This window comes from Mustelus asterias, chromosome 17 (genome assembly GCF_964213995.1).
Source record: "Mustelus asterias chromosome 17, sMusAst1.hap1.1, whole genome shotgun sequence".
Lineage (NCBI taxonomy): Eukaryota > Metazoa > Chordata > Chondrichthyes > Carcharhiniformes > Triakidae > Mustelus > Mustelus asterias.
The window spans coordinates 59,136,945-59,149,664 of NC_135817.1; the positions used below are offsets into that span (position 1 = coordinate 59,136,945).

Consider the following 12,720-nt stretch of genomic DNA (forward strand, 5'->3'; position numbering starts at 1 on the left):
TACCAAATGAATTGATGCGAGCTGTAACTCATATATGTGTAGTCCATCGGGTCTCAACAGGTATGTCCTGATGTCAGTAAATCACTGATTATTGTTTGATGGACTCACAATACCCAGAAATCTGACAGCTTTGAGATGCAACATTTTATGCTTGTGACAAGACAAACCTATACTTGTTGCGAAACCTTTAAATTGTATAATTTATAGACAAATAAATCAAAACATATTTTTCGTGAAATCCATTGTAATTATATCGATCTTTGTCCTTTATGTACAATTGTACATTAAAGTATGTAGATATCAGTTGTTTGTACTGACGTCCAGTATCCTGGAATCATCTCAAAACAAGATATCACTGGGTGTGACTGACAGTACTTAATCTCTCAAGCTTTGATCCCATATTTCTGACACCTTAGAATGACATAACAGGCTTACAAGACTGAATGGCCAACTCCTATACGTGATCACAGCAAGACAACAATTCCTCATGTATCTAGGTGCTTTCATAACTTAATTTCGGAGAATGATCTATGACTAATGATACTAACCTTGTCTTGGAACACAAACTTTATATCTTCATTAGCTTCAGCCAACTGGCAATACAGTCCCTTCATCTTGAGCTTGAAAAACAAAATTAAATATTAAACTTGCTGTGATAATGTCTAATTTCATGATTCATATGTTTTGGAATAAATCCTTCAAATTGGAAGACAGTGGAAGCACCTGGTTTGGGATGTTGGTAAATAACGTTGAAGAAATTGTAATTCTAGGAATGGCCTGAGTTTTATTTAACAAGATCAGAGTTGAAAATGGGGGAAACACTGAACACTGGTGAGCCCCTTCTTAATGGAGATGAGATGTCTACAGTTGCCTTTGCACATGGTTTAAATTATTCAAGCAGTTTCCTAGATCAAAGAGATGTTTTAGAAGGTGAAGTAAATTTGTTTAACTCTCTGGGATATCCCAGGGGTGCCATGTTGGGTAGGAGATAAGGTATGCTTTTGTTTTGGGTTTTTCCATATGACTTCTCACAGAAACAGGTAGTGCCAGTTGGAACCTATGTGCAGCTTTGAGAAGCAGAGCGAGAGAGAGAAATTTGCCAGGGGTTTCAGAGCAGAACCAAAAGGCCTATCAGAAATCAAAGGTGTTGTCTGATTTTGGAGATTTCTGAGCAAACAGTGAGTGGAGGTAGGGTCACCTACTCAGATGCTGGAAGCACCCTAAGAAATTCATACCACAGAGAACAGAAGGAACCCTGTGCAAATTCACTGAATTCCTGAAAGCTGTGGTTTGTTCCAAGGATAAGTGAAGGAACACTCTCAAGATCCTGGGATGTACAGAAGAACTCTTGGGTGGAAATAAAAGGCAATGTCCCATTCAGATTTCCAGACTCAAAGAATAAGTGTTTATGAAATAGCATTAGATTTGTTGTACTTGCCTGACTTAATATTGCACAATAAAGGTTTTTAATTAAAATCTTGAGGGGCAAATTTGAATTTTGTTTTAACAGTTACTGGTCTCCCTCAAGATCATAAACAACATTCTTTCTTGCAAACAGAACATGATGTTCCTCATTTTTATTGAATTGTTGAAAATCATGCTCTTGTGGCAGTTCTGGGATACAGTCTACTACTGCTAATTTAAAGTTAAATTCGAATTACATAGTCATTCAATTTCTAAGCACTGAATTCTCAGAATGGTATTAACATTGCTTAAATCAAAATACTAGATATTTAAATTTTTAAAAGCTTATTTATTACTCACAAATAGGCTTACATCAACATTGCAATGAAGTTACACTGTGAAAATCCCTCAGTCGCCATACTCCGGTACCTGTTCGGGTACACAGAGGGAGAATGGCCAATGCACCTAACCAGCACATCTTTGGACTGCAGGAAGGAAACCTGAGAACCTGGAGGAAACCCACACAGACACGAGGAGAACATGCAAACTTGGCTCAGACAGTGACCCGAGGCCGGAATTGAACCCGGGTCCCTGACACTGTGAGGCAGCAGCGCTAACCACTGTGCCACATTTAAAAAGATTTAGCATGAAAACATTCAACCTATCAGAAGTAGACTATACACATTGGAGGTTGGAGACAATTGCATGCAAAATATTAAAACATGGTTTTGTAACCTGATTGGAGTCATGGGGACCCTATCACATGCTACTTGTAGAAGGCGATGCTGAAAGATTCTACAGTAAACTAGTTAGTTTGCTTGTTATTTATCCAGCTTAACACAGAGTCCAACTAATACCAGTTCAGTCTGGCACTCAGCCAATAATCTCACCTGCCTTCACTTTGAAGCAGCTTTTTTACATGAGGATTGCAAGTAGACGAAGATTTAATAGCCTTTGCATTGTGGGTTCTCTATCCTCCTGTTAACAAGCTAGTAAGTATACTATTGGGACGTGGGCCTCAATTTTTAACTCATAGGGCAAGCACGATTGGCAGGAAGAGGATGGGAAATCCTAACCTGCCCTCCACCAGGCTCGTCAGCGAGTTTACATTGGCAGTCCAATTAACTGGCGACCAGCAACTAGCAAGATAAGATGCGCTGAGAGGGGTGCCTGGAATGTTCCAAACTACCTATATTGAAACAACTAACTATTGTACTCCTTATTGACCAAATTTCAAATATTTCTGGGCCTTTTATTTCGCTCTAGATTGAGAATAGTGCAAAAATGTGAACGCCTGGCCAATTGGCTCATTCGTCAAGTGTAAAAGCACACTGGCCACTAAAAATCCCGATGGATTGGGGCTTTAATAGGAATATCAATTGTTGGTGTACACACTTCAACTCCCACATATTCCTGCCAACTGTGATTCGGCAAGTTATCCCTATTATGTTGGGATGCCCATCCATTATCTCACGCGATTTCATGCTCGTTCAAGTTGGCCAGGCGTCTGATCATGTTTACGATAGTCATGGCTTCTATAATTGGTGTGTTTGCTGCTTAAAAGAATTGGAGGAATGACCACAAATGTAAAAGACGTTAATTATATTCCTTCTAGTATCCATCCTCCAAAAGAAAAAGGTGCATTCTATGTAGGGTATGACTTTGGATTCACTCTCATTCCATTCCACATGCAACTTAAGATATTGTCACATTTGATCAGAGCAGAGCCCAAGACCACCATCATACTCACTTTCAGAAAAGGTCCTGATAGTGACCTGGAAATGCACAAGACGACAAGAAATGGAATCGGTCATGGAGCCCGTTGAGCCTGCTCGACGACTCAATACGATCATGGCTGATCTTGGACTTCAACTTTACCCTCTCCCCATATCCCTTGATTCTGAGCGACAAAACATCCACCTATCCCAGCCTTAAACAGTCTCTCACTATCTACCTGATCAAGCCCTTTCAGACTTTTAAAGGTTCCAACGAGATCAGCTCACATTCTTCGAAACAGCAGTGAATGTGCAGTTTGCTCAACCCTCCACCATAGGAGAGCCCCCTCATCCCAGGGATCAATTTAATGAACCTTCACTGTACTGCTTCCATTGCATTATTTTCATTACTGTTGTGCTGTAGAGTAACATGATAATGCTGGAAGCCAAAAGGACCAGCCAGTGAAGTCTGCTATGGTAAAACTACCTGCCAACTCGCACTGTAGTCTCATACATTTCTCAGATGATGCATCAGGGACTGATATCACCAGTGAAACTGCACCCAATATAAATTGCCACATTTAGGCATGAAGGACATGAAATAACATTTTTAAAATTGCTGAGGAGGCGCAAATATTGTTGAGCTTTAGATCAAGCATAAAAAAAGGTTAATACAGTACTGGGAACGAAAAAGTATAATTTCATCCAGGAGCTTGGAGATTTCTAGCACAATAACAACAATGTCCACATTGATTTCAATGTTTACAGGAGTAATGGCAGGGGCACAGCTGGATCCGGTCTGAAAATGCATTTATTTATTTTTAAAAATTACTTCAGATAGTAACCCTCAGATTTTTATTATGTTTTGATTTCTCCTGGAAAGCTTCCAGTTCTATTTTATAGGTTTAAAACAACTGGTCCCTGCTGGATGCAAAGCTTTCAGGAGTCCATTGTAATTTAAACATTATGTTACCACTTTGGAAGCTTATTAAATTACTTACATAGTATATAAGGAAAATAAATTCACTCATTCCGGCACGCACAGGCAAGAAATGCCTACCAACAAATTAATGATGGTAATAATAATAATAATGATGAAGGATATGTAAATGGAAACAATAAACAAAAAGAATACAGAATATTCTAGAAAAATACAGGTGAGTCAGCTTAGGACACCAAATCCTTCCCCAGAATTGAAAACTGAATGTTAATCAAGCCATTTTTACTTTACAAAAGGAGCTTTATCATCTTTCAATTTTCAGTTTTCTTTTCTAGCAATCATTTGTCAGGGCAGTGTCAACCTCATTCCTTGTGGATGGACCCTACAGCACAAAATGCTGGTAATGCAGCGGGAATCGCAGTGGAATTAGCTACCTCATTAAATTAGTTACACTGGTGTGGAATAAAAAATTACAATGCTACAGTAACAGGTGGGTGTTTTGCAATCGGAATTCAAAGAAGAATCATACACTACAGGCAAGCAAAATACAGCTGATGCTGGAAATCTGGAAAAATAGAAGGTGCTCGAAATACTCAAGCTCGTCAGGCAGCAGCCAACTCAGTGAAGAGACAAACAGAGTTAACATTTCAGGTCAATGCCAAACGGTCATCAACCTGAAGCATTAGCATTGTTTCACTGTTAGCCATGGATGGCCCAGTTGGTAGCACCCTTGCCAAGACTGGGGGTTCACGGCCCACCTGAATACTTGAGCATAGAAATCAAGACGAATACTCCACTTCAGTATCGATGGAGTACTGCATTATTGGCAGTGTCACCGTTTTGATGAGATGGTAAACCTGTCTATCTTCTCAGGCAGTTGCAAATGATGCCCTGTATCTATTTCAAAGAGCAGCAAAGGAATTATCCCCAGTGTCTTTACTAATATTTCTCCCCCAATCAACATCACAAAAAGAGATTATCCGATCATGATCACATTATTGTTAGTGTGAGATTGCTATGGCTACCACATTTCTAACATCACAACAGTGGCTCCACTGCAAGAGAACTTCATTGGCTGCCATAGCACTCAAGATATCCCATGGTTTTGAAAGGTGCTATATAGATGTAAGTCTTTCCGCCAATGCTACCTGGTCTGCTTAGTGTTTCAAGCATTTTCCATTCTTATGTATTCTACAGAATTACTGCACAATTCTTTAATATTATACAGGGAGGCAGCTAAAAAACTTATTTCCATATCCTTTGTCACTAATTATTATTATTCTGAAGAAATACCTTTGGATGCAGCATGATAGCCAACAATATTAGCTGCATTGGGTGCGAAGCAAGACTGCTGCTACTCATGGTATTTTGCTGTGTAAAGTGAGAATTTATAGACATTGGGCAAGAACAAGACAGCGCTTGGCTATGATTCTTTACTCAGTTGAATAATTAGCCACAGTCATGTTGAGATATATTATGAAAAATAACCACTTGAGTGGAGGTACAGATGTGCTAGTTCAAGGTATTATGGCCGACTACAAGTCACCATTCTAACTAAAACAACTGTATGATTAAGGTGAACAGCAGGCAGCTTCGTCCCACATTTTAAGGCTGGGGTATAATATTCTGAAATCTTGTTATGTGATGATGATACTTAAATGGTTATCACCTAATGTCAATTTACAGTGGAGCCTAAACTGCAGTACAGATTTTTTCTGGTTAGCTGCCAAGATAAAGAACAGAGCTAGTACATTTGCAGTCCAGTCACAGGATTGAGCACAGATTAATCTCAATTACAGACCACTTTGTCAATATACATTTACAATAACAAAAGGTATTTTTTTTTATTGAGCACAACAGCAATTTAAAAGGGCAAATAGGACTTTCAGTCCACAAATGGAATCATTAGATTCAAAATAGCAAGCATAAATTTAAGAACATATGAAAAAGCAGCAGGAGTAGGCCATATGCAGCCCCCCCCATCCCTCTGCATCTGCTTTGCCATTCAATCAGATCATAGCTGATTTGATCTTGGCTTCAATTCCACTTTCCTGCAAGGTCCCCATACTCCTGATTTAAAATAGGAAGAGATATATTGCAGAATGCAGTTTACATGTCAGAGAACTCCGGATTTTAGCTAGGGCAGCAATTAGGACGTGTGTGAATACCAGCTGAAAAGAGAATTGGACTAATAATCCCAATGCTTTTTTAAAAAAACAATAACTTTAAAACAGTGCCAACATTTATCCCTCAACCAACATCTACCCATTATCTCATCTTTGTTTGTGGTTTCTCTCTTCATGAAGCACCCTTGTTGTCCAAGGGTTGCTCATCATGGTTTACGCCAATATGTTATTATGAGGCAAGGTGGGAAGGCAGGTTGCAAGAACTGGTACTGAGATTGAATCCATACTGTCGGTATTATTCTGCACCACGCCCTCATTATCAAGCCAACTCAGCAAACTGGTCCCTCATGGGACTTTACAGTTCACCAATTGACTGCCAAAGTTTCTAAATACAACAGTGACAACACTTCCAAGATAAAGTGCTTTGGGATATTCTGAGATTGTAAAAAGCACTAAACAAACAACTTTTCTTTCTTATTTCTGTTCTGCCAACTCCATCGATGTTATATCAACAAGTCCATCTAGCTCACAAAAGTTGTGCAAGTTCCAATTTTCATTTGATAGGCTGTTGTGTCATAGATCATAGATCCCAGAATCATACCATGCAGAAAGAGGCCATTCGGCCCATAGAGTCAGTACCAACCAAAATCCCACCCAGGCTCTATCCCCATAACCCTATGGATTTACCCTACCCTACCCCTGACACTAAGGGACAATATGGCATGGCCAATCCACCTAACATACACATCTTTTGATGTGGGAGGAAACCGGAGCACCCGCAGACACAGGTAGAATGTGATCCAAGGCCAGAATCGAACCCGGGTCGCTGGCGCTGAGAGGCACCAACGCTAACCAGTGTCCCTGGTACTTAAATCCTATAACAAAATAATTTTCCTGAATCCAAATTCTCCATAGGCATAAAGATCTTCAAGACCTATGTCAAAGTTCATGCTCATTCGGGTCTTCAGAAAGTTACATGGGTAAAGAACCTTTCATCCTAACCGAGACCTCTAAATTCATGAATCAGCCTTATACACCTCTCCACATCCTCCAATAATTCTATGTCTTCTTTAATATGGTGATGAAAAGCGAACACAATACTCAGTATAGTCTCGCTAGGCTAAACATATCATCCTCTTGTAAATCATACTTTTTAAAAAATTCATTCATGGGACATGGGCATCACTGGCTGGCCAGCATTCCCATTACCCATTCCTAGCTGCCCTTGTTCAAAGTCAACCACATTGCTGTGGGTTTGGGGTCACATGTAGGCCAGACCAGGTAAGGACAGCAGATTTCCTTCCCTAAAAGGACATTAGCATACCATTAGGGGTACACCTTCCAACATTTTATTTGCTTTCATCAACACTTGTACAAAGTGAACAATTAAAATTGGCAGTTCGAAAAATAAAGTATTCCCTCTTTGATTCCTGATTAGTTTTTAGATATTAGAATGGGGATATTCTACCCAGAAGCTTGAGGTGTAGACTTACCAACGAATTTTACATTCTGGTGTATTGTGCACAGCGTTTAGCTTGAAACTGAAGGTCAAGGGGAAGAAACATGAGAAATGGAGCAAAGGTGGGAATATCGATTATTGCTTCATTAGCAATCGCATGCTGACATAAAATATCATAGAAAACGTTACTTTGCGGCAATTAGTAAACACTTGGAACAAATAAGTGAGCAGAATACTCCGTACATGGAAAAAAAGAGTAGGATAGGGAAACAGCATACTTACTACCGTGGGTAACTCTCCTACTTCATCCACTTTCCTTAATCTCTAAAGTAACTGTTCTAAATCTAGAATATAAATTGTTCAATCTGATAGGAATGATACGCTATCAGGAGATGGGGGTGGTGATGTGAAGCGAAGTTAAAAATGCCTCCCTTCATTTAAAACCTCAGGCAGCCTGAGCGTCGCCATGGTCACTGAGTCAACCGAACTTGATGGCAACGTCAGGAAGCGAAGCACCGCCCCTCAGCTTACTTCCGATTCGCTCATTGCTGCAGCGTGACGGGACGGTCCGCACGCTCTATGGTCAGCGCTGCTGTCAGTCACTCGGGGTGTTGGGGAACTTCCGGCGTGCTGAACTCAGCAGGTTGGGTTGCGCGGCGGGTTTCCAGGAGGCGGGGCGCGCGCGAGGGGGCGACACAACCAAACTTAGTGGTGGATGGGAGCCGTCTCTGATTGGTCAGCTTCTGGCCGAGATGGGCGGCATCGTCCATCTGATAGGTTAGACCGCTTGTCAATCAGCGAGTTGGCGGCCGGGGGAAGGGAACGCGTTTCCGTTGTCGGGTTTGGTTGTCCGGGCGCGTCGGCTAACGTACAGAGAGAGAGAGGGAGAGGGTGTGTTAGCTTCAGACACTAGGCAACGGGCAGAGAGAGAGAGAGGGGGGCGGCCCCTTTGCCTTTCATTGCACTCGCTCGCCGGCAGATCGACAAGACAGTTCGGCTGATAGGGGTAGACGGAGGGAGAGGCCCTGAAGCCCGGGCTGAGTGAACGACTCTTCTCCCTCCGCCAGCCCTTCCCGAGATGAGGTAAGCGGCTTGGCTTCCCAGCCCCTGCAATGGCTCTGCCTGCAGCCAGGGGATTAACTGTCTCCTGTTATTCGAGGCACTGTTTGCTGCAAGCTTGTCTCCCTCCCTCCCCCCCTGTATACTATGGTAACTCATTTTGGTGCTCAGCCTTTTAAACTATTTGCCATTAGCAGCACAGTTCCCTTGGATTTCTGCTGTGCATTAAAAGTAAAAGTCAGGGGAGGTGAGGGGACTTTATGAGGTTATTTGTTGCATGTTATTGTGGCGGTGATTCCTGCTCCTGATTGCCTGGTGATTCTTGGACCATGGGGGTGTATGTTGCAGGGACAAAACGTGGTGGGATGAAGGTTTATTTGCTTTCCTTCCCCCTTTTTCCCCCCAGCTCCTCTGTTTGCAGGGTGGATTGGGCCCAGGGGAGGGGGGTTGGTGGAGAGAATATTAAGTGTAATCTGATACAAGTGTTTTTTGGACCATTGCAAGGAAGCGGCAAGTCCTCTTTTCTTTTCTCTCTGATTGCTGTTACTTAATGTGAAGAGCGATTTCTACATGTTAATTATTTCTGGACGTTTTCATTTTGTGAAAATGCCAGGAGTACTCCACGCAAACCCAAATGATCATAGTCACCTCCCTGTTCCCAGTTTTCTTTTTAGAAATCAAACGTATTGAGCAACATTTGAGCAGAACTGTGAAGATTCAAAGCTTGCTGTTTCGTTTGCGCTAATTGCAAAAGAGTAAACGAATGCTGCAAGCATAGCATTAAAAAATGCGTTGGTTTCTGAAGTGGTGGTGGGTTTGGCGCCCGGTTTTAATACTTCAAAAAATACAGTCTAAAACAGACCGATCCTGGGAGTTAATTAAACATAATCGGCGTGTAGCAACTCCTACCATTTTTTAACCACTGACATTTCAGATTGGTTGTCATTTGGGAAAGGTTATTTAGAGGTGTTATTTGTATTCAGTGAAATCTGAAATTTAGCATCGTGTTGAACAAATAATTATGATTTTTTCAGCAAAATGAGTATCCACCTTGAGATTAGGTTAGACTATAGAACTACGGTCATTAATCATGATGATGCAACTGACAGTGTAACCTGGTGAGATTTGCCAAATCTACTGTAAAATATGATTTATTCCATAGTATGCTGGCTGTGTGCTAATGAACTGGGAGGCAGGTGTAAAATGTATTTGGTAAAGGCAATGATTTGCGTTAGCAGTCAGCATTGTGATCAGAAGCAGAAAATGCTGGAAAATCTCAGCAGGTCTGACAGCATCTGTGGAGAGAGAACATAGCTAACATTTCGAGTCTGGATGACTCTTCTCAATATTGTGATCAGATTATTTGTATGGTAACTGCATACATATTTAGATTCAATTGTTATTGACCCTTTCATTGTAATTTGGAAAATGAGCTTTGATGTTGTAAAAGCATTCTTATGGAAACTAAACTTTGACAGATGGGTTTCAGATTTGAGTTGTTGATTAGATGTTGTCAGAATCTTGAGGAAAATGTATGTAGAGCATGCAAGTCAAAATTCTAAATTAATATTCTAAATGTACTAGAGATTTTACAAGGTTCAATATGAACCTTGTGATTTTGAAATATAAAGACCTTTCATTTCTTTACATTCAAACAATATTTACAATATCCAAGTCTTTGTATCAACTAAGTGCAATTTGAAATTGCATTGCCAATAGTAAAAAGGTATGTTAAATGACAGGTTCATCATTCTTTTTGGAATAGTCGTACATCACAAAGATTGAAAACCTATTTTCTTTTATGAATGCAACTGGAAGCAGGATGGAAATAAGCTGCCATATGTTAAGCTTTTATTCTCCCTTATTTACTACTATTGCCTCTTGGAACCTACTTATGCCACATGGCTTTGAGAATCTGTTGGGAGACTGGTGTACAGTTCTGTTAATGTAGAAGTAAACCACAAGACTTGAGGCAGCGTAGGATGCTGTCACATTTCTTTAGTTTGGAGTGTCTGGATCGCATTTCTCATCTTTTCATGAGAACATAACTAGAGTTGTGTAACTTAGAGAACATAATCAGAGTTTCCAATTATATTAATCAAATCTTGGCAGAAAATATGGTTTTAAAACGTAGAATGGGTTTACAGTTTGCTACACATTGTCTATAGGACCCATCTTTTTGCAAGTTGTCAAATGGTTTACCCTCAATTGTTTCTAATGATTGAAGCTAATTTTTTGGCAATATGTTTCAATTATGAGTAAACCAACTTAAATTTGTGAACAGGAATACTGCGCTAAGAGACTTCTCAATTCTCATAACCTTGCATTGTGGAGACTTTGCCACATATACCTTTAAAAGGAATGCCAATGAGTAAACCATTTAATTATGGTTACTGCTGTGCACAGAAGTAATGTCAGAAGTGGTTGAATGGATTTACAGTATATAAAAGTGTTGGGAAGGGTGCAGAAAAAATTTGCAAGGATGATACCAGAAATGTTTGGAAATTCAGAAAAAGGAAAGGATTGACAGATTGGGTCTTTTTCATTAGACAAAAGAAAGCTGAGGGGTGACTAAACAGAGGTATTGAGAATTATGACAGGCTTTGATTGAGTGGAAGAAGAAAAAATGTTTATAAGACCATCAATATAAGATAGTCACCAAGAAATTTAATAGGGAATTTAGAAGAAACTTCTTTCTCCGAGTGGTAAGGATGTGGACCACAGGGAATGGTTGAAGCAAATAAAATTCATATCATGGAAAGCAAGACAAACTTTGAAGGAGAAGGGTTGTGATCGTAGATGTAAATGAGGAAAGATGGGAAGAGGTTCAAATGGAGCATAAACAGCAGTGTGGATTCATTGGGCTAAATGGCCTGTTTCTGTGCCTTTCTATTCTTCTTAATCCCATGTATTCCAATAAATACATTATCATTTGTTCTTGTACAGCCTTGAGCGCCTTAGTTGAGATCCTGTAGGAATTATACAAAACAGGATTTGTATCTAACAGTAGCACAGTGTCTATTGGATAAGTTTGAAGCATTAAATTTCTGATCGTGCAGCTGACTCTTAGGATGGAAAATGCAAATAACACAAAATTCTATCTATTGCATTTTTCCTCTGTGCTGCGATTGGGACACTTCACCAAAGTTTGGCTTCTTGTGCCAGTCTGTAGAGCTATCTAGTTGGCTATGTGGGATTGGGGAAGGGGGTATGGCAGATTTTTTCCACTTCATGCAAAAGTATTACATGTAATCAGTCCTATGGCTAATCCTGAAACAGGTACTGAAATAAGATTTACTGGTGCAGATATTGATTCTGATCACAATTTGAATGTGATCAAAGTTTTTATTTTGAATAAAGCATGGTACGTATAGGAGAAAGTAAAATTTGGAGGAGTTGAAAGACAAGCTGGGTTGAGGTTCAGACGCAGTGACTAATTACAAAATAATAAAGGAATGTGTAAATGATTGGTGTTAGCTAAAGGAAGTACTTGGAAAGTGTCAGACAAATTCTGAATCTGGTAAAGGGTTAAAAAATAACAGGTGACAAGTGTAATGCTGGTGAAAAGTGAAGGAAAGGGAGGGAAACAAACATCCCGGAAATTAAAAAAACGAGCGCTGGAGAGAGAAATTTACCTCCCAGAAGTATGAAGAGTTGAATTGGGGAGATAACTGGGTTGTTCTAGGAGGTTGAGGAGGATTGATGATTTAAACACTGGAAATGAGTTAAAGCAAAAATTTAGCTGGATAGCTGTTGACTAACCCAATTGAAGTACACGAGAATTGCTAGGAAAATGTTGGGGGGGGGGGGGGGGGGCGGTGGGGGGTGTGACCTTGAAATAGAAAAGGGAAGAAGAAATGGAAGTTAAGCCCTTGATGGAGTGAAGTGTGAAATGATGATTGCTCTCCATTGAGCTAAAGAATGGAAAGATAGTCAGCATTCATGACATTCTTGCAGAACCAGTTAAATTCATGGAGAAAATGCAGCAATTAGCAACATCTGAAAATCTAACAGATT

The 12,720-nt window shown here is 40.2% G+C and overlaps 2 protein-coding genes across 5 annotated transcripts in view; one reads left to right on the forward strand and one right to left on the reverse strand.

Moving 5' to 3' along the window:
- Positions 1-8,173, reverse strand: part of cryzl1 (crystallin, zeta (quinone reductase)-like 1) — a 54,746-nt gene extending 46,573 nt beyond the window's left edge. Inside the window, exons 1-2 of one of the 2 annotated variants that reach the window (XM_078232775.1) lie at positions 7,927-8,173; positions 549-620 (exon numbers count right to left, since the gene is read on the reverse strand). In XM_078232775.1, coding sequence (XP_078088901.1) covers positions 549-614 — 66 coding nt within the window. In that variant the 5' untranslated portion in view covers positions 615-620; positions 7,927-8,173. The remainder of the gene's footprint in view (positions 1-548; positions 621-7,926) is intronic. The other variant, XM_078232774.1, reaches the window with a different exon arrangement.
- Positions 8,174-8,516: 343 nt separating this feature from the next.
- The window catches only part of itsn1 (intersectin 1 (SH3 domain protein)), a 195,894-nt gene continuing 191,690 nt past the window's right edge, over positions 8,517-12,720 (forward strand). For all 3 annotated transcript variants that reach the window (XM_078232778.1, XM_078232776.1, XM_078232777.1), the window contains exon 1: positions 8,517-8,727. The gene's annotated coding sequence lies outside the window, so the exon portion shown is untranslated. The remainder of the gene's footprint in view (positions 8,728-12,720) is intronic.